The 22,890-nt window shown below is 40.9% G+C and overlaps 1 protein-coding gene across 1 annotated transcript in view; it reads right to left on the minus strand.

Annotated features, from left to right (window-relative positions):
• rxfp2b (relaxin family peptide receptor 2b) overlaps window positions 1–22,890 on the minus strand; it is a 312,780-nt gene that overhangs the window by 11,056 nt on the left and 278,834 nt on the right. Inside the window, exon 18 of the mRNA XM_028800786.2 lies at window positions 12,660–12,878. Within this exon, the coding sequence (XP_028656619.2) occupies window positions 12,660–12,878 (219 nt within the window). The remainder of the gene's footprint in view (window positions 1–12,659; window positions 12,879–22,890) is intronic.

The following is a 22,890-nucleotide window of genomic DNA, read 5'->3' on the forward strand; positions in this document are numbered from 1 at the left end:
AACCTGGGTATGGTTTCCTAAACCAGTGCAGTTCTGGTTTTTGTGGACTTTGCACATGCTCACCATATCTGTGTGGATTTTTTCTGGGTACTCCAGTTTTGTTGTACATTCTGAAGATGCACATGTTGGCCTGATATGGGTGAGTGTGGGTGGTGGTCCTGCAGTGGACTGAGCTTGAATCCAGAGGTGGTTCCCTTCTTGTGCCTGGTGTGGCCAAGCAAAGTTTAAGATACCCTATAATAAATAATGCGGGTTCTGAAAATGAACACATGGATGGAAGGGACTATATACCTTTTATACCAGAGGTGACAAAAAGTACTCTTGATGTATTTTAATGTGGAAATGTGAGAGAGCTCACAGAGTGCAGAGAGCTCCATGCGTCCACTCTTGTTTAGGAGCTGCCACCATCAATAGTGTTACCAAGATGAGCCGGGCAAATGAGCAGATCTACACATAGCAAGTAGTAGGGGTAAAAGTGCATAGTGCTTTTACTAAACAATTAATCCATTAAAAAACAGTGTTCAAAGGTACAATGCTCAAAAGTCTTCAGTAAATAAGAAAATCCAAGAAAAATGAAGTGTTCAGTGAAGGTTAAAATCAATCCAATAAAAAATCTGTAAAAATGAAGTTAAAACACGACATGGATCTTCTCTTTAAAATCACAGTCCCCAGTGCTGCCCTTTAAAATGGTCGTCTCCTCAACTTTCTCTGAAATGGGACCTTGCAGCCGAGGAAATGCCTAACCAACAGTCCAGCCAACCTTCTCCTCCAGGTTGAAGTCCTTACTGTTCCATGGCTTCCAGTAGGGCGCCCCACCTGAACCTCCTCGCTCCAAGGCTTGGGTTCCTGCAGTCATTTGTAGCCCCTCCCCGACTCCTGCTGACTTCATGGACTTAAGCAGAAGCGAGCCACTTGTTCTCCTCCACTCCACCAAACTGTTTAGTGGGAGTGACTCTCTTCAGCCCCTGAGCGTCGGCCACATGTTCCCCCGAGAGGCTCTCCTCCCAGCTCTCTGCCTTCTTTCTCACTCTCTTGCATTGAATCTCTATCACTCCCATCTCCTTCTCCCCATCTTATGTCCTCCATCTTCCTCTCCTTTCGTTTTCTTCACCCTTTTCCTCTCTGCCATGCCATCTCCCCCTTATATACACCTTTGTGGTTGCAGTGCCTCAATCATGAACCGTGGAAAGCCAGTGAAGCCATCAAGACCCTCACGTACAGGTGTGCCACCTCAACTACCCCAAAAAACCTCCTGCAGCCATGTGAGAACACACACCCATGGAGATCAAGCCGGATATTTAATTGTTTAATTATTTTAAAATGGACCTGTACTGCTTAACCGCAGACCCACAGTTCCACAGGAACTCATCGAAAACGCAAATAGGCAAGTGTGTGCTGAAAAAATGAATTTTTGTCTACTGTTCAAATGAAAAATATTTAGCCATAATACAAAAAAGTCTGCAGCAAGAGCTCTTTATTTAATGCTGCTTCATTTCTGTTACTTTGTGCTTATATGACTTGCAGTTTATTACTGTGCAAGCAATATTCTGAGTGGAGTAGTTAACAGTGGGTGCCATTAATCATTTTGGCAAAGTGCTGCTTAGATGTATAATATCATTTATTGTGCATTGTCTCTGCTTTCAGTGTATAATTTACAGGTTTACCCATCAGCATGCAGCAGCGCCTTCTCTTTTATGGCATATAAATAGATTCTGATTTTAACAACTCCACACATGCTTAGAAACGTCAGTTCATTACAGCTATGATTCTTATTGAGCACTTCATGTTTTGAGAAGCTGATTCTCGCTATTTCTTCATTTATCTGACCAATCATTCATGTATTTTTAAGCTTTCTTATTCTGATTCATGGTGTTGGCGAGCCAATTCTAGAAGCACTGAGAGCAAACGAGGAAGCTGAAGGTGCCAGTTCAGGTCCATCACAGGGTATCATCATTCATACATTGCTCATTTGTAAAATAATATAGGTATATGGTATTAACAGTCAGCACAATCATAGCTTAATATTTTTGCAACTAATTCTAAATATAATAAAAGAAAAATAAAGGAGTGTAGTAATGTTGTATTTAGAGTTGCTTTTTCCCTGGTCCAATAACCTCGTTTCAGTTCCCACTTTCTCTTTGGAGTTGTCTGTGTGATCTTCTTCTTCTTCTTCTTCATGTCTTCCCAATCGATTAATTCTGCATTGTCCTGGTATACTGGATACTTAAGGCTAGATTTTCTTTAATAATGAAAAAGGTTTTTTTCAAGAAATAAATGAACTGAAGAACATTAGGACAGTTGTGACAAGAACAGGCCATTCAGCCCAATAAGCTGGTCCATCTTATTAACCTGGATCAGTGGTTCCCAGCCTTTTCCATGGTCCACACCTCTAGAAGGTGTTTGATTTTATGTTTGCACCTCCAACAAAAATAATATCAAATTTGAAGATGAAGAAGTCAAATTTCGAATTTTTCAGCCACAAACTGAACCACATACAGTACTGCAGGTGAACAAATTGAACTAAAAAAAATAAGCTTTTAACTCCGAGAATAAAATTTAAATATAAACTAAGCAATGTACCTTTATAAATCTCAATAATCTTGTAAATGTGTCCCCTGAAAACCTTAGACACTCGATTTGACAATCTAGGGGTTGATGCATCCCAACCGGGATCCTGAGCTGTTTCGACGTGTAGTGGGTGTGGCAACGCACTGTACCAGTGCATGCTCCCCAACTTCAACTTGACTCGACTATTCACTTCGTAGAATGATTACTTTGTACAAAATGTGCAGCTGAAAAGACACTTTAAATGATCTGCCACAGTATACTGCGGAAATGTATCACTTGTTACCAAATGAAACTCACGCCTAAAATACTTCTGACGGGACTGCAAGATAACTACTGCAGTATTTACTTCAGTTTTTAACAAGATTTAAATAGTTAGGCTTCACTTGTAATAAAATTAAAAATAATGACATACGGTAATCTACGCTCAATTAAGTGTTTTTTACAAGCACCCACAATTACTCCACTAATTTCATTACATCTTCAGTACATTTTAATTATTGCAGGGATATGCCTCGTCTCTGCTGTATTCACAGAATTACTGTGAGAGCTTTTATAATTTATCTTTAGAAACATTTTTTTTTTCACCCCGAAAGTGAGATATGCTAGCATGAGGTGTTGCTATACAATTACCAAGGAAAAGGAAAACAGACGACATGGCAAAAATATAAATCATGTTAAGATGTCAGCCAGTTGTAACTTATAATAAAGGCAGAGATGCTATAACACATGTGGAGACCACTCCAGCTTCACTGGCTTGTAAGTAGGTGCTTGATCTTTATAACGCTGATTGGCAATGGCACATTTATTCTCTCTGCATACTCGAGGCATGACTTATTTTTTTCTGAAACCTTAAATGTTCTAACATATTTGCCAGTCTTTGAAACCACTTTCTTATACTTTTTAGATTGTTAATACTTGCATTACTTTCTCACTGAACTAGCTAGCAGCCAACTTGTTTAAAAATGATACTAAAAATGTATTTTTTGATCCTTTATATTATCAGTTATCCATTAAAATATGCTGTACATCAAATTCATCATCTTTATTTATGAGATGTGTTGCAAACCATAATAAATACAATTTGAGAGATTAAAAAGTACAACAGGGAACAAATTGACCATCCTTAGTATAAATTACCTTGGACACATTTTTTAAAAAGTTTTGGTGATTAAGATAGATAGCATCAAGATGAACCCGAATATAACTTCCGATTGATGGTTTCAGGTATGTGTTTGGAGAAACGTGAAACGAACGTTTATTGAATTTCGTGTGTTTAATTGCTTAACGATGTTGACACATTCCTTTTAGTCTTGAAACAAGTAATTCTGTTTTTGCTTTTGACAAACCTGGTCATTTAATTCAGATTTTGTTATCATATGATGCTCACCTAACAAACGGTTCAAAAGCTGGATCACTGTCGTTTTCTAGATGCATGGTGGCATCTTCGTCAGCCTCTGTTGGCTTTAGCACTGGAAAACTGTCGCCATGTGGCACTGATCTCATGGCTGAAGGCAGATTGGGGTATTCAAAAGATTTCTTATTTTTAGTAGAGATGCCAGGTAAATTGCTCGGACAGAAGTAATAGTCCATATTCTCAATATTTTCACCATATCATCGGAACTATGAACGGCATTGACTTCCAAGTATCTCTGAGCCAAGCCCTCACATCAGCAACATGTGTTGAACAACGAATGTGAGGAACCCACGGTTTGTTTTGATCTCCAGTAGTATTTACCCAAAGTAGAGTTCAGAGGCTTTTTTAACAAGGAGAGTCATACTGCGTCTTTGAACTTCACTGTATACTCAACACAAATGTAACAGAATGTATTGCAGTTGTTGTGACATTGGCAAGACATTTCTGCTAAAATGAATTGTACAATAAACGATGGACAATCAATGTTAAGAATGCACATATTCTACGTCTATAGATCACGTGCGTCTGCATACTGTACATACACTCTTACTGTATATCAACGTAATGACTAAGGTGTGCCCAATCCTTAGCATATCCATTAAATGTTGTGTGACATGCGCTGATTGAATGCTCAGGCAGGCCTGGAGTACACCAAACAGCCTACTACATATTAGAAGACCTTAAAACCTAAAATCAAATCACAAAAATGGGTGATTGCAATAAAAGGCTACATGACCGGAAAGTCTTTGGGTGATTTTTGTTGTCAGCGGCCAGAATCCATAAGATTCATCCAAGTGTTCAAAAATCAAATTTTTTGATGTCCGGTGTTAATAATGTTCACTGAAAAAAATCATAAATTTAAATAGAGAGCCAAAAATGAACATAATCAGACTGGTTCACCCACAAAGCTTCAACTAGCCCTTAAAGTATTATTGTTTGGCATTCCAGCTGATAAAATGTATTGGCATCGTGTCTGTTTTAATGAATCTCCAAGTTCCTGCTGGCTGAATATCTTCTCACTTCTCTCCTTTCTGCAAATCTTCTTTCTGGTTTGTGTGCTCACTCTCTAAATGGCTCTCCATCTGTGAAGCTATTTTTGCCTCTGCATTCAAATCCAGGCTGCAGACTCACTTAATTCCCAGTACACTCAAAACATTAGTATTACATAATCAATGACTATTTTTTAGTTCTGTCTTATCCTTTGATTTTAGACTTGCAATTCTTTTCGGTCTGCAGTACCAACTTACTTAATGCTCTCTATTCCAGGATGTGTACAGTACTAGAATGTTTTACCGTGTTAGCCATTATGAATGTAGTGAGAAGTCAAACAAAATGACACCTTTTATTGGCTAACTAAAAAGATTACAATATGCAGGCATACATCTTGCCTGAAGAAGGGGCCTGAGTTGCCTTGAAAGCTTGAATATTGTAATCTTTTTAGTTAGCTAATAAAAGGTGTCATTTTGTTTGTCCAGAATGTGGTGTTTCTTTTTTCTTAGCAATTTTTCTGGACAAAGGAATGAGATGAATGAAATGGACAAGGTTATGCAGCAACTAATCTGTTAGCTAAAAGATGAGCCTGGTGGACTCCTGATAGTCTCGTCCTGTTTGTCAAATGTCTTATGCTGCTATAAATTTACACCATAATTTCAGTTTACTTGGTTGTATATTTAATACAAATATGTGATTCACTGTCTCTTCCAAACATTGTAAGGTGAAAAGTAGGTTAAAGAAATGGATGGGCTGGTGGTTGGATAAAGGATTTGCTTTTTTTTTGTTCTTTCAAAACCCTACATTTAAAAAAGTGGGGAAAGAATTTAGAAAAAGAGATGGCACGATGACTAGACAAATTATTCACTTTCTCTCAAAATTCTATTTTGAAAAAATTGTCAGTGGGTTTGAAATAAAGAGAGGTATCACGTTTCCAGAAGTCAGCGGAGAGACTCAAGTTGAGGAACAGTGGAGTAGTAATAAATTCTTGAAGGTGGCTTTTGGAGCCTCCCAACACATTTCTATAAAGGTATAAAGCCTAGGTTGGAGAAAAACAAAAAAATACCCTGCCCAGTAGACCAAGATGTTTCCATCCCAGTGCTCATGGTGAATTTGGTGAGATGATTAAACCTGCTATCAATGAGGAATTCTTTGTGATTGAGAGTCTGTTCTGTCAAACTCTCAAAGTTGTATGTGGGAGTGTTGTGGGTTGGATGTCTCTTAAAGGCATTCATCATGGAGAATGACAGTGTGTCAATAACTTATGGTCAGGGTGAAGATGAAACAGTCAAGACCATGACACTGGAGACTCTCAGACAACTAGACAGCATGGCTAATGACTGTTACATATGAGTTAAAAGACAATAGCGAATATAAGAATGTTATAAGATCAATTTGATGGTAGGCCACTCAGTCGAATATAACTTATTAATCTCTACTGAACTCATTTTTGAAAAAATATCATCTAGTTAAGTTTGAAATATTTCTGAAGTACTGCTATCTACTACCCTTCTGTCATAGAGGACACAAATGGACTGGCAGCCCGGCCGCAGTGGACAGTTCCTTTCCTGGCCAAGAAGCCATGATATAAGAAGGACATGGATTGACGGGTATCTGGGTTGGTTAATGGTATCTTTCCTGATGGGAGGCCATTATGAGATGTGGAAGGACACACATCCCAACTGGGTTAATTAGTGGTACCTTTCCCGGCCAGGAGGACTAAACAGAATAACAGAGTAAAACTGCTTCCTGGGACCGTATATTACTCCTATAAACAAGGTGGTAGCATCCCTCTGATGAAGCTACTATTTGTACACACGTATGGCATATTGGTAACTGTAGTCCTGAGGAGCAGCCCTGTTGGGGTACTTGGGTGCAGGGAACAACCCTGCTTCTTTGGGGGGCATCTGCCTGGCACGGAAGTGCTTCCAACATGTAGTACTGTGGCACCAGACGTACTCCTGGGTCCAGCAGAAAAGAAGTTGGCTCCTCTTTATCAGGGGTCACTGTCAGAATGAGATGGACAAGACTTCTTGTAGGAGAGTGTAGATGGAGGTAGAGGTGGAAATGTAAAGGAAGGGGAAAGAACTGAACTTGTTTACTCATCGAAGGTATTGTTTAAATTAAAAACTTCTTTCTTTGAATACATGACTGTGAGGTTTGGTTGTATCTTGGTATATGGGGTGCAGGTACTACTCAATAATTCACTTGATGTTACATATGGTACTCCCAAGTGAAAAACTTCTAACATTTGTGTGAAATTTATCTAATTTACCATTTACATTGTGTTATGTTATGTTTTGTAATGTTGTGTTATTCTATACAAAATAAATATACTAAATCAAGTGTTGTTTATAACTTAGTGATCAGTGACTATTCTTCCATAACATTTTCCAGCACATTTTTTCCATTAACAGGGAGTGCAGCGAAATCTGCAGTTTCAAAGTACAGGATCACTGCATTCTACTGATGTTTGATAAGACCATCACCATCAACCTGCTGTATTCTTATCTTAGCCACTCATTCAGAGAAGAAGAAATTTAAGATAATACCCTCAAAAAACTGTTGTTTAATTGATGGGTAATCTTCAGAGAAACGATCTCAGACAGGAAAAAAGTAGCACATACTGTAGTTGTTAGTCAAACTATATACACTCACGGGCCACTTTATTAGGTACACTTGTTTAACTGCTTGTTAACGCAGATATCTAATCAACCAATCACATGGGAGCAAGTCAATGCATTAGGACATGCAGACTTCGTCAAGACAACCTGCTGAAGTTCAAATCAAGCATCAGAATGGGGAAGAAAGGTGATTTAAGTGACTTTGAATGTAACATGGTTTTTGGTGCCAGACGTCCTGGTCTGAGTATTTGAGAAACTGCTGATCTGAAGGCATTTTCAAGCACAACCATCTCTAGGGTGCCAGACTGTGCCTGTCATGCTAGTTCATTTTCTATAAAACATTCATTTTTAATGACATGTTGAAACCTAGGAAGAATGGTCATTTATTAAAGTGAGTGCAATAATTTCCATATTCTTGACATACTCACAAAAGAAGTCAATAATGGCCAGTCAGTTATTTAGGCAGTGTCTCAAATGGTTCATTTAAGCACACAGAACAGCAATAATTTAACATGTTAATAAAACTTCTCTTTCAAGCATTTTCAAATTTTCAGTAATTTTGCTTTAAATTATTTTTTCTGCTATAATGAAAGTACTTTTGTACTCCTGGCAATTCCCTGATATTTTCAGAGGTTTTGTTTTAATTTTTTTTTAAATTGTTTAAGTAAATGCAAGTAATAAGCAGAGGATGCAAAAAAAGGACTGAAGAGCAGCCATAACATAATGTACAACAAGTTACTGAAAAGAAGAAACATCCTCTCAGAAGCCATATTAGTCACTTGAGCCAATGGAGTTCCTCAGTGCTCATATCCCAGCAGGCCACTCAGGATGTGTTGCGATGGGAGTGTTAGTCTGAGCAGATGCAAAGTTGTATTGTTAAATCCCACTTCATCCACATCAGGTAATGGCAGGCCAGGGCGTATCCCAACAGCAAAAGATAGGGTGCCAGTCCACTGCTTGTTATAGTAATGGCTGTTTACAAGATTATCTCAGAAAAATATAATATGCTTGAGGTGTGACATTTCTGAAAACATGCACAAATTGAACTTCTTTAAGAAGGGGGACCAGAGGGTGTGTTCCAACTACAGAGGGATCACACTCCTCAGCCTCCCTGGAAAAGTCTATTCGGGGGTCCTGGAGAGGAGGGTCCATCGGATAGTCGAACCTCGGATTCAGGAGGAACAGTGTGGTTTTCGTCCTGGTCGCGGAACAGTGGACCACCTCTACACTCTTATCAGGGTCCTGGAGGGTGCATGGGAGTTTGCCCAACCAGTCTGCATGTGTTTTGTGGACTTGGAAAAGGCGTTCAACCATGTCCCTTGGGGAATCCTATGGGGGGTACTCCGAGAGTATGGGGTACCGGACCCCCTGATAAGGGCTGTTCGGTCCCTGTATGATCGGTGTCAGAGCTTGGTCCGCATTGCCGGCAGTAAGTCGAACCCGTTTCCAGTGAGAGTTGGACTCCGCCAGGGCTGCCCTTTGTCACCGATTCTGTTCATAACTTTTATGGACAGAATTTCTAGGCGCAGCCAGGGCATTGAGGGGGTCCGGTTTGGTGGACTCAGGATTGGGTCACTGCTTTTTGCAAATGATGTTATCCTGTTTGCTTCATCTGGCCGTGATCTTCAGCTCTCTCTGGATCAGTTCGCAGCTGAATGTGAAGCAGCTGGGATGGGAATCAGCACCTCCAAATCCGAGACCATGGTCCTCAGCCGGAAAAGGGTGAAGTGCCATCTCAGGGTTGGGAGCGAGATCCTGCCTCAAGTGGAGGAGTTCAAGTATCTCGGGATCTTGTTCACGAGTGAGGGAAGAATGGAGCGTGAGATCGACAGGCGGATCGGTGCGGCATCTGCAGTGATGCGGGCTCTGCATCGGTCTGTCGTGGTGAAAAAGGAGCTGAGCCGTAAGGCAAAGCTCTCAATTTACCAGTCGATCTATGTTCCTACCCTCACCTATGGTCATGAGCTATGGGTAGTGACCGAAAGAACGAGATCGCAAATACAAGCGGCTGAAATGAGTTTCCTCCACAGGGTGTCTGGGCTTTCCCTTAAAGAGTAGAGCTGCTGCTCCTCCGCATCGAGAGGAGTCAGATGAGGTGGCTCGGGCATCTGAACAGGATGCCTCCTGGACGCCTCCCTGGTGAGGTGTTCCGGGCACGTCTAACCGGGAGGAGGCCCCGGGGAAGACCCAGGACACACTGGAGGGACTATGTCTCTCGGCTGGCCTGGGAACGCCTTGGGATTCTTCCGGAAGAGTTAGAAGAAGTGGCCGGGGAGAGAGAAGTCTGGGCATCTCTGCTCAAGCTGCTGTCCCCGCAACCTGATCTCAGATAAGCGGAAGAGGATGGATGGAGGAGTTATGTGAGTCAGAGTCTGTATTGTTAAAAAATGCTGTCCCAAATTTTGCCACCCTAGGCAAACACCTCATTTGCCTCCATGATAAGATGCCTGATACTGATAAGACAGTGTAGAACAGGGTGTCCAATTTCTATCTGGGAGGGCTGCAGTGCCTGCAGGTTTTCATTCTAACCCTTTTCCTAATCAGTGACCAATTTTCACTGCTAATTAAATTCTTTTCCCTTCATTTTAATAACCCTGTTTTTAAGGATCAGTTCTCTGAATTGATTCCTTTCTTCATTAAATGGCAGCCAAATAGAAATGAGATGTGAAACGAGCTAACAGATGACCAGCTAAATCGGGGCTTCAGACTCCAAACAATTTCACTCCAACAAGCTACTCAATGAGAAGATGATTCTTGCTGTCAATTAAACCCATTAATTAATTCCAGTGCTTTCTGGTGCTCTTATTCTGCCACAGCAAACATTTCAAAAACTGTTCGTTTTCTGCTTTTTCTAAGAACACCATCAAAATGTTGGATGACCTGAGCAGATCAACCTTACTGAGACCTTAATTTTGCTATATTTTCTAATATTATCTGATGGATGCAGGTGAGCTGGTCGTGGTGGGTTGTTTTGCGTCTCATTTTTGTTTGACTTCTAATTAAGGTAAAAAGAAACAATTCAGGGGTCTGTCAATTAAAAGGACCAGAGTTGGACACCCCTGGTGTAGGAGGAGAATTGGGCATCCCAGTCAGGAAGAAGGATGGTTTCATACACAGATGGGAGTGGAATATCAGATGGATTGGTCTATGGGAAGCAAAAGTAACTTGGGGCCTGGCCAGTATAGCATAATGGACAAGCGGAAGCCGAGATGTTAGGGAGCAGTGTGAACCAATGTGTTACTCATTTTGATTAAATGTGAGAAACATGACCAAAAAAAACATTAAAATAATTCAAATTTATGTGAAACCCTACAACAGCAATACACCTACATAATGCTTAACTGTGACTGTGATGCCAAGTCATATGCTCTCTCTCTTTTTATAATTTCTTTCTGCCAGCCTGGAGAGCAGTATAGGTAGAGTAGGGGATTAACAGTGGAGGATATTGCATGGTGTAGTTGCTGTGAACCACTTTCTTTCGATTATCTGTACAGGGGTTTCAGATACCTGTCCTTTCTGTGGGCTGAGGGAAACTGTGTGTCAGTGTTTTATGATTTGTGAAAGACTGGGGGCTTTTTTTTAAAATGATACAGAGGCTGATTGAGGGACTGGGGATCTCTTATAATGGTTTGTGTTTGGGGAATAGAGCTCAAAAAAACAAATACAGATATGAACTTGGTTAATTTTATTTTAGGACAGGCAAAACTGGGAATATTGAAAACCAGGAATAATAAAGTTAAGGGAGCAGGAACCACAGACTCCATAGCATTATTTAAAATGTTTTATAAAAGTAGGATAGAAGTGGATTTGAAATTTTATAAATCTACTAGACATCTTCTACAGTTTAAGGATAAGTGGTGTGTAAATAATGAATTGTGTAAATATGAAAATGACAAATGTCACTTTGTATTCTAATTTTATCATTAACAGAATATGTATGATCAGAAATCAATATTTGTATTAAAATGAATAAGTGGGATGGAAGGGATGAATGTAGTGGCTGGGGCTTGGGTGGGTATTTATGTAATGAAGAAGGGATGAATTAGGAGTATTTATAAGTTGTGAATGTGGATTTATTATTAACATTATTATGTTGTTTTTTCTGTGGTTACTCATAGATTTTGTGGTTTTAAAATAATTTAATAAAGTTGTTCTTCTAATAATAATAATAATAATATATATATCTATTCTATCTGTCTCTATGCTGGAAGGACTAGGGGAGGGAGTGTATCCAGAGCAGTACCTCCACCAGAACGCTAGATGGCAGCCCCCTGGGTTACAGTGTTGCCTCGGACTCCTGAAGGGTTCCATGGGAGTTGGAGTTGGATACAACCCTGTTGGTTCTTTGGGAGCCGCCAGGGGGTGCTGCAACAGCTGCTGAGCCCTGTAGTGCAGCTCTTAGATAGATCTTCCGCCACCACCTGGAAGTGCTGCTGGAAATGTATCAATGAGCACCAGGAGCACTTCCAGGGTGCCAAATAAAAGAGGCCAGCAGACACTACTCAGGGAGCCAGAGTCGGGAGGAGGGAGATGAAGCTTGTCAGGAGGTGTGTAGAAAAAAAAGAAAGAAGAAGAATTTGTATTGTGCTGTGACTTTGCTGGAATGTGTTGTGCTTGTGGGAAACGGGGGAAGGCATTTCCTATGAGGAAAAAATAAAAGTGTATGCTTGTACTTGTGCTTCCGTGTGTGTCTGTGTCACATTTAGATGGTGGTGTGCCCACCTGGTGGTCCACACTATCTATCTATCTATCTATCTATCTATCTATCTATCTATCTATCTATCTATCTATCTATCTATCTATCTATCTATCTATCTATCTATCTATCTATCTATCCCTATGTATTACACATTAATCAAATTCAAAAAAGTTAAGAGGACAACCATGATTACTGTCAAAATCTAGTCCATCTGGACCTAATAATAATAATAGAATACATTTTAGTTGTATAGCGCCTTTCCCATAATAAATGTACTTACATGAACATGTCTCCCACCTGATCAGGATTCATCTTTTTTTTTTTATCATTAGAAGGCATGCATAGCTTAAGGAGGTCAACTTACCTGGAATCTCCACTTCCAGCAGTGAGAGGATTTTCACTAAGAATATTGGTATCCAGCAGAGGGCATCAGAGAACACGATAAAGAAAAATCTGTTGGCAACAGCAACATCCCGGTGAAGGCGATTCTGCATGTCAGTAGTCTGCAGTCCAGTTTTGTAGATGGAGTAGAACATACTCGTGTAAGAAAACACGATGATGAGGAAGGCTAGCAAGTTCAGTCCTGGCAAGACATAAACAGGAATGGAAATAATTAAACTAATATCATTATCATTCTTTATTCTTAGAGAAAATTTCTGCTGTTAAATATTCTTTTCATTAATTCAACTATTGCTGAAACTTTTACGCAGTATAAAACAAAGACATTAAAAACAATACATTTATTAAAAAAAGCCATTTAAGAAACTATAACTAAAGATTATAAAATGTGTTGGAGGTTCTCTTTTGTGTACTGGTATGCTCTGTGAGGAACTGATTAACTTACCAGGACTATTTCTCGACTTTGGCATAGTGCAGATGGGGTGGGCTCCAGCACCCACCATTCTGAATTGGAATGCACAGACTCAGACTATGGATGGACGGAGATGTTCTGCAGTGCAGTGCTGTCCCTTAGCACATTTAAAAACAGCAAAAGCAGCTTCCTAGGCTAAGGAGACATTCCTGTAGCTCATAGGGTTTGTTGCTTGTTATTTTCCCCTACATGAGAGTTATTGAGCATTGGGTTATAAAGAACTGAGCTAATTGTCATATTATCAGCCATGTGACCTGTCAAAGACAGTTAATAGAATTGTGGTGGAGTGATTCTTAGCATATAAGTAAGTTAATAAATATTTTGTATGTCTTTATTTGTAAAGTAGACGAGGCAAATGTAATATTAGATAGTGTTTCAGGAGCCATGCTTTACTTCATTGATGAGAATGATGGTGCTTTGATATTTACTTAAATAAGCCCCCCATGGTCTCCCTCCCCCCGGTTTTCAGGGCTGGCTCAGGAGATGAGATGTATGGTTAGGTGGATGGAGCATCAGATAGGCTTGGCAAGGGGGACTGTGTTTGAACTTAAAGCCTATAAGCCATCCACTACATAAACTGACTAAACAAAGCAACTGAGCTGTACCTGAATGCTTTCACTGGTAACTGGTCAGAAAGAGACTGGGAAATTAATGTGATTGGTCTAAAGTATGGCTGTTTATGATTGGTTTTGAATCAGAGGCCATTCTGTACTTCAGCGTCTCATTGGTTTGTGTTTTGTGGTAAGAATGGTCACCTTGCCTTTACCTCTCTCTCCTACCATCTGCCAGTGAAGAAGACAACTCTATCTCAGCAGCCATTCAAAGCCTATGTGGCAGCAAAGCAAGTTAATCTGAATATAAGCTGTTTATATATTTTATTCTCCTTTCATCAAGCAGCACTTAATACCCTGGAATGACAAAGTGAAAACAACATTTTGGAAAGTTTTGCAGAGTTATTAAAATTAAATTAAATGAAATATCACATTGACACAAGCATTCAGACCCTTTACTTTGCACTTTGTTGAAGCACCCTTGGCACAGATTTCAGCCTGGAGTCTTCCTGGGGATGACACAATGAGCTTTGCACATCTGGATTTGGAGATTTTTTGCCATTCTTCTCTGCAGATCCCCTCCAGGTAAGTCAGGGTGGCCATCAGTGGATAGATATGTTCGGGTTTCTCCCAATTTGGTTCAAGTCTGAACTCTGGCTAGTCTACTCAAGAAGATTCACAGAGATGACCCCTAAGTCACTCTTGTGTTCTCTTTGTCATTGTCCTGTTGGAAGGTGAACCTTTGTCCCAGTCTGACGTTCAGATTGCACTGGATCAGGTCTTCACTAAGGGCATCTCTATACTTTGCTCTGTTCAGCTTTTCTTTAACCCTGATTAGTTTCCCTCTTCCTGCCACTGAAAAACAACCCCACGCCAGGATGCTGCTGCCACCATTCTTCATCATTAGAATGGTATTGAGCAGATGATGAGCAGTTTCTGGCTTCCTTCAAACATGATGCTAATCTTGGTTTCATCAGTCAGCCTGGAGAATTTTGTTTGTCATAGTCTGAGAGTCCTTTAGGCTTTCATGTATTGTCTGGCCACACTGCCATAACGCACAGATTAGTGGAGTGTTGCACTGGTGCTTGACCTTCTGGAAGTTTCTACCATCTCCACACAGGTTTTTGGAAGTTCAGCCAGAGTGATCATTGGGTTTGTGGTCACCTCTCTTACCAAAGCCCCTCTCCCCTGATTGCTTAGTTTGGCCAGGTGGCCAACATTAGAAAGGGTTGCTGTTGTTCCAAACGTATTCCATTAAAGAATTATGGAGACCACTGAGCTCTTGGGAGCCTTCAAAGTAATAAAATTATTTTTCTAGTCTTCCCCAGATCTGTGCCAGGACACAATGCTGTCTTTAAGCTCTGCAGACATTTCTTTCAACCTCATGGCTTGGTTTTCGCTCTGACACACATTGCCAACTGTGGCACCTTCTATAGACAGGTGTGTGTCTTCCCTGATCATGTCCAATCCATTAAATTGAACAAAGATGGACTCTGAGCAAGGTGTAGAAACATCTCAACGATGATCACTACAATGAAATGCACCTGAGCCAAATTTCACGTGTCACAGCAAAAGGGTCTGAACACTTGTGCCTTTGTGATAGCTCAGTTTTTTTTATTTTTAATCCATTTCAAAAAGTTCCTAAAATCCAGTTTTTGCTTTGTCATTCTGGGGTATTGAGAGCTGCTTGATGAGGGGAAAAATTAATTGAAATGATCTTAGCATAAGGCTGCAACATGTGTGAAAAGTGAAGGAGGCTGTATACATTCTGCAGGTATGGTTGTGAATAAAAGTTGTACACTGAATCAGAATTGTATTTTCATCCAAATTATACATCACAGACCAAACGCCTCTTGTGAAACACACCAGACAGAAGGTGCAGAAACACACGCTTGTACAAGGTGCAGATTTGCACTCTTGTTGTTATAACTATTTCTTGAAGTTGTGCACTTTTTTTTGATACTTTCTGCAGGTCCTGTAAATATCTGTTGTATTCACATACAAATAAGAGTTGTCAGGCATGAGACAAACTGAGACACAGGGATCTTGCACTCGTGTTCGTCTTGGCCAGCTAGCTGGAGTTCATGACGGTGCTGCCTCTCAAGTTTCCTTCAGAATGAATAGCTGGTATTCTTAGTGCGTAATTTATATTCTTGCCAACGTACACAGATGGATTTGTACAGCAAATTCAATTAGAAATACTTGCCAGGAGGTCAAATTGAGGGTTCATTTTGTTTGGGTGTTCGTTTTACTATAAAATGGCACTCTATATTGATGGCAGATGTCGGATTTTCAGTGGTGAACAGTAACAGGTTTTAGAAATGTTAAAAAGGTAAAACGTTTTCAAGACTAAACACTTGTTGAGAGAGATAGGACATGTAAAAGTTTACATTTCCATAATTGAGTTAAGTGTTATAGAATTTTAATCAAATATTTGTAATCAATACATGATAATTTTTACATTTTAATACAAGCATATAGTTAAATGAAATTATAACAATGGAGTATCAAAAGCAGTGTGCCCAAGTTAGGGTCCAGTCCAGATCCAAGTGCCTTGTGTTGAACTAAGCAGGTCAAGCAAAAGAATGGATGCGTAAAACGTATTTTTTGAGAAAAAAGTTATAATTAAGATTTAAATCTTCCAGAACTTGGGTTAAAGATTCACTGAGACCGTCCTTTAGAAATGGGTCATGGAACAGATGACTGCGTGTTCATAATTTTTTCTATTTTACATCTCCCAATCTGCAAGACTTCATATCATCTTCCATGATAACCTGCCATGGGCAGTTTCCTTGGTCTCATCATAGACTACAAACACCTTCTTTAATAATTTTTCATTTAATTAAGCAGGCAAATACTTTAAACTTTAAGATATGCAATTAGTAGAGGGCTGAGGGGGTTAGTGATCAACCAATCTGCATTAAATTATTTTAAACCTTTTTAAAAGAAAGCTTTTCACATACAAATTTTAATAATGTACTTTAACATTCTCTGTCAATCAATTAAATTTAGGACTTATATTTTAAAGGTGCATGATGTTTTAATTGGAAACCAGGGAAGTATCAGGACCATCTGTCTGCTTGTGGGTTTGAAATAAATGAAAATTAAATTCAAGTCATATCACAGACTTGAGTGGCGCAGTGGGTAGCGCTGCTGCCTTGCAGTAAGGAGACCTGGGTTTGCTTCCCGGGTCCTCCCAAGAATCAGTGGTCATAAAGGTGGATTTGTTTGGATATATGGCAATAGAGTCAAAACCATATTAATAAGCCAGAGAAATTTTGGAATTTGGTTCTGTGGACCACGAAACAAAACTGGAACTTTTCAGGCCTATGGATCAGCGGCATGTCTGGAGGAGAAAGAATGAAGCATATGCTGAAAAGAACACCCAGCCTGCTGTGAATCATGGCGGTGTCTCGGTGATGCTCAGGGAATGCTATGGTTCTTCTGGCACTGGAAACCTGCAGCGTGTGGAGGGCAACATGGATTCAATCAAGTATCAAGAAATCCTAGGAGAAAAATGCCATCTGTGAGGAAGCTGAAGCTTGGGTGCTACTGGACCTTCCAAGACAATGATACCAAGCATACCTCAAAGTCCACCAAGGCTTGGTTTCATCAAAATTCCTGGAAGATTCCAGAGTGGCCGACATAGGTGTCTGACTTGAACCCCATAGAAAATCTCTGGTGGGATTTGAAGAAGGTGGTTGTAGCACGCAAACCCAAGAATATTAGTGAGCTGGAGGCCACTGCCCACGACGAATGGGCTAAGATTCCTCAGGAATGCCGCCAGAAGCTGGTGTACTGCTATGCGTCATGTTTGCAGCAGGTCATAACAGCATAAGGGTGCTCTACTAAGTACTAAAGGTGCTTGTTGTGAAGGAGTTGAATAATTTTGAGACGGCAGTAGTCATTCAAAGTGGAATTTTGTTATGAATGTGAGGAAACCACCTGTAATATTAGTGATGAGCTTTTAAATTGTTCTTGTTTGATTTGTTTATTGCAAACAGCTGAAAGGTTGTTAATTTTGCCACTAAATCTAATTTGCAATGGGGGTTGAAATGGGGAGTAGTACTGTAGTATTTAAAAAAAGATCTCTTCATTTCAGAAAAAAAATGTAAAAATCACCATTTCCTGTCATGTGAAGAGGTTTTGTAGAGCCCGCAAACATGTTCTAGAAGTGCAATCCATGATTTGTCAGTCAAAATCTTGCAAAACGTTAAGTTCTTCAGCATGTCTTTGTGCAGAAAATATACAGCAAATCACATTTAAAAAAAACACTCTGGCCCTGTGCAGTAATGTGAACATGAGGCAAAAATAGAAATAATTTCGTGTGCGACAGATTTTATGCATTATGCAGCAGCAGAAAAGAACACAAGTAAACACAGAACAAGGCATTAAGGGTGCAGAAGTCCTTGTTTTCCAACCAAAAAAACATGTGTGACGGATGGCCGGGGCCCATGCCTGGCCGGGACGCCCCTTCAACACATCTGCCAGGGGGACAAGAGTGGGAAGCCCAGTATCTCCCCCTGGACACTAGATGGCAGCCTCCCTGGGTTGCAGCGGATGCCTCAGACTCCACAGGGTTTCATGGGGATTGGAGTTCTGTACAGCTCTGTGGGGTTCCACAGGCGCCGCCAGGGGGTGCTGCAACAGAATCGGCTGGCCCCTTTTGGGCACTGGTTTCACCTTACTCGGAAGTGCAGCCAAATATCACTAATCAACCACCTGGAGCACTTCCGGGTGCCTGATAAAAGGGAGCCAGTGGCCACCACTCAGCAGCCAGAGTCGGGAGGAGGAGGACTAAGCTTGAGGAGGAGTGGTGGTAGAAGAAGAGACAGCTGTGTTGTGGGTCTTTGTTGTGCTTTGGGACTGTGCTGAGCTGTGGGACATGGGGAAGACGTGCCCCACGGCTGAAGAGAAAATAAACAGACTTGTTCAGTTTATACGTGCCTCTGTGTCCATCTGTGTCAGGTCAGGCGCCTATACAGCACCTTCTTGTTACACATGTAAAGCCAAGAAATCTCTTTTGTGAGTTCCACAATTTCAAAATTGCCTGCAAAACTGTATACACCTCGAAACTTGCCCATTTTACTTGTCAGTATTGGTAACTCACCCATCAAGAAGTTCTGTTGGCCAAAGCACCCAATGTGAGCACCCAAGGTATATACTAGAAATATCTGATCATAAAAAGGATGAAAGACCAACAGATCTAAAACTGGGTGGGCTCATATTGTCTTAAACACTCTAAATATCAAGTGGGGGTTGAATCTTGTTTTATTTTTATTTCTTTGAGTTTCTGTTTTATCCTTTGTCATTTTGTAAATGGTTTTATCTATGAGGTTATTATTATTGTTTTTTTTGAGTAGCATGCCATTGTAATGTTGGTTTTCAATAATAAAATATAAACAATAAAAATATACTACAAGCATTCAACTATATCTGTTGTATTTGAAGTACAGAAGTATCACATTCTGCAAGACGAAGTCATTCATATCAAAAAGTAGCAATTGAAAAAAATAACAGAATGGCCGTCGGCAGATGTTATATGGTAATGAAACATTTATATCAGGACATTTAGGGTTTAAGACTTTCCGCTACTGAGAAAGGTACTGTACCTGATTTGCCTGCCTAATTTGTAAGCACAGCAGACGTCCAATATCTCTGCTTCTGATGATAAGAATACCAGAAAGACGCTCTTGTCAAACTGGTGATAACCCCAGAGAAGAAGCACAACCCCACAAATCACAGTCTGTTTATGAAACAGAAGCATACTAATGGCTGTTTCAACTTAATGAATTAATCATTCATTCACCCATTTTTCAAACTACAGTACTCAAATACAGTGTCATAGTGGGGCAGGAGACTATCCCAGGAACAAACTCTGGATGGTCACAAGTTTGTATCGAGCTACAAGCACACTCACTCCAGCCCTGAAACAGCACTAATCATTGTGCCACTGTATCACTCTTATTGTGACAAACATGTACATCAATTTAATCTTATACCATAAATCAATGTACATTTTATGATGTCTTTTCCTTTAACTAGCTAGTCAGGTTTCTCACAAATCTTTAGCAAAAAAGGTTTGCCATCCTAACATTGAGCAAGAGATATCGTACCATTCAATATGATTGTAATATTCAACTTGCAAACAGTTTTAACCCCAAGCCATTAAACTGTCAAATTCAGTTTAATCATCAGCCTGACCTTTGACTTAAGCTGCTGTCGTATTATGCGACTTTTAGTCGTTGGGTATGTCAGATTTGCTGACTGCCATTGTTGCTCTTGGCACATGTCAACTTACCATGTCAACTTACATGACTGAATACCACTGCCCATGCCACATTTTCCTACTGAGTGCTGACTTTCCAGCACAGCTGTCCTCACCCATTTTTCTGACAGCCAATAATGTATGAAGGGTTAACAGAAGTGGAGAGTTCAGCCGCAATTTCTGCCATTTTTGTATTTTTTCCATTTTGTCATGGTATGTAAAACACAAGACATTAGACAGATGAGTTTCTCTTCTGTTTTTAGGTTCAAAACAGCTGTTTTCCTTATTCCTCGTTGCTGCATTCTAGGCTTTGTACTTCTGGGTGAGCATTTTGTCAGCTCTCATGCATACCAACCTGACCCAACGACTAAAGACAAAATCAAACCTGTTTGATTTTATCAGAGCGAGTTGTGGTCTAGTTGGACTAAGTTACACTCACATTGCATAAATAAATGATTTTGTACATTTGACTCGTAGATTAAATGGTGGCTATGAATGAAAATCTCTGGAAAAGTCCTGAGTCCTGGGCTTTAGACTTAATTATGTAAGGACTTGTATGACCAATCAGTTTGCAATGCTGATTCATTGTTACTCGTTGAGACTACACAGAAATGCAGCAGTAAAACTGGCATTAGGAATCATTAGAGGAATCAAATTAGCAAGAAGTCAAGAACCGCAACCTGGAAATCAATAAACAAGCAGAGCCAACACATTTATCTTAAATTGTAGTCAGAAAATGGGGAATAATTTAGTCATCCAGAACTTTTCAAAAACAACAAAGAAACAATCACTATACAGTTTAGGCGAATCCTAATCTTGGACAAACAGCTCAGTGCAATGGCAGCTTAAATAACATTGCACTAGTAACGCCACATGGCACAGGGTAGCAACCATCTTAGCAACATGTGTCCGAAAATGTGGCTGACATAAGAAAAAAGCACAATAAAAAATAAAAAAAATATAAAAAATCAATTCCTTGGTCTTCAAAACCCCAGTCTGCACTTTTGGTTTCAGAGACCAATAAGCAACAGGAAACAAAACAGCACAACATGACAGCCCCTCCTTTAACCGCCACCTTATCGTGGTGGAGGGGTTTGCGTGTCCCAATGATCCTAGGAGCTCTGTTGTCCGGGGCTTTATGCCCCTGGTAGGGCCACCCAAGGCAAACTGGTCCTAGGTGAGGGATGAGACAAAGAGCGGTTAAATAAACCTCCTATGATGAAAAACAATTTTGGACGGCGTTTTCCCTTGCCCGGACGCGGGTCACCGGGGCCCCACTCTGGAGCCAGGTCTGGAGGTGGGGCTCGATGGCGAGCGCCTGGTGGCCGGGTGCATGGGAGTTTGCCCAACCAGTCTACATGTGTTTTGTGGACTTGGAAAAGGCATTCGACCGTGTCCCTCGGGGAATCCTGTGGGGGGTACTCCGAGAGTATGGGGTACCGGCCCCCCTGATAAGGGCTGTTCGGTCCCTGTACGATCGGTGCCAGAGCTTGGTCCGCATTGCTGGCAGTAAGTCGAACCCGTTTCCAGTGAGAGTTGGACTCTGCCAGGGCTGCCCTTTGTCACCGATTCTGTTCATAACTTTTATGGACAGAATTTCTAGGCGCAGCCAGGGCGTTGAGGGGGTCCGGTTTGGTGGGCAAAGGATTGGGTCACTGCTTTTTGCAGATTATGTTGTCCTGTTTGCTTCATCAGGCCGTGATCTTCAGCTCTCTCTGGATCAGTTCACAGCCGAGTGTGAAGCGGCTGGGATGAGAATCAGCACCTCCAAATTCGAGACCATGGTCCTCAGCCGGAAAAGGGTGGAGTGCCCTCTCAGGGTTGGTAGCGAGATCCTGCCCCAAGTGGAGGAGTTCAAGTATCTCGGGGTCTTGTTCATGAGTGAAGGAAGAATGGAGCGTGAGATCGACAGGCGGATCGGTGCAGCATCCGCAGTAATGTGGGCGCTGCATCGGTCTGTCATGGTGAAAAAGGAGCTGAGCCGCAAGCCGAAGCTCTCAATTTACCAGTCGATCTATGTTCCTACCCTCACCTATGGTCATGAGCTATGGGTAGTGACCGAAAGAACGAGATCGCGAATACAAGCGGCTGAAATGAGTTTCCTCCGCAGGGTGTCTGGGCTTTCCCTTAAAGATAGGGTGAGAAGCTCAGTCATCCGGGAGGGGCTCAGAGTAGAGCCGCTGCTCCTCCGCATCGAGAGGAGTCAGATGAGGTGGCTCGGGCATCTGATCAGGATGCCTCCTGGACGCCTCCCTGGTGAGGTGTTCCGGGCACGTCTAACTGGGAGGAGGCCCCGGGGAAGACCCAGGACATGCTGGAGGGACTATGTCTCCCGGCTGGCCTGGGAACGCCTTGGGATTCTCCCGGAAGAGCTAGAAGAAGTGGCCGGGGAGAGGGAAGTCTGGGCATCTCTGCTCAAGCTGCTGCCCCCGCGACCCGACCTCGGATAAGCGGGAGACAATGGATGGATGGATGGACAACATGACAGTTATTGACTACGCTGCTGCTCAGTTTCTGGTACAGTCTGGTTGTTACACATATTATCCAGTGCATGTTGTGTGTTTATATTTAATTTTTTTAATTAGGTACTGTTATATTTATTGATATTTCTTGTTATTTTTATTTCTGTTGCCTGCGTTTGTAATCCTCACCTGACACACTTTATCAATGTAGCAGGTACTCGTTGCTGCAATTTTGACACTTCTGCACATCTTTACAGTACAATAAATGTTTTGTGATATTGTTAAGTATAATAATAAATTAAGTTTAATTAGAAAAGTTATTTGTGCTTTCTATTAAATAAAATTAAACCATGTTTTTTAATAAATTCTTCTAAACATATTTCAATGTATACTACTACTACTACGTTACCTTATTACTATTATAATGAATATGTTACTTGATA

The sequence above is a fragment of the Erpetoichthys calabaricus genome, chromosome 4 (assembly GCF_900747795.2).
Source record: "Erpetoichthys calabaricus chromosome 4, fErpCal1.3, whole genome shotgun sequence".
NCBI lineage: Eukaryota > Metazoa > Chordata > Cladistia > Polypteriformes > Polypteridae > Erpetoichthys > Erpetoichthys calabaricus.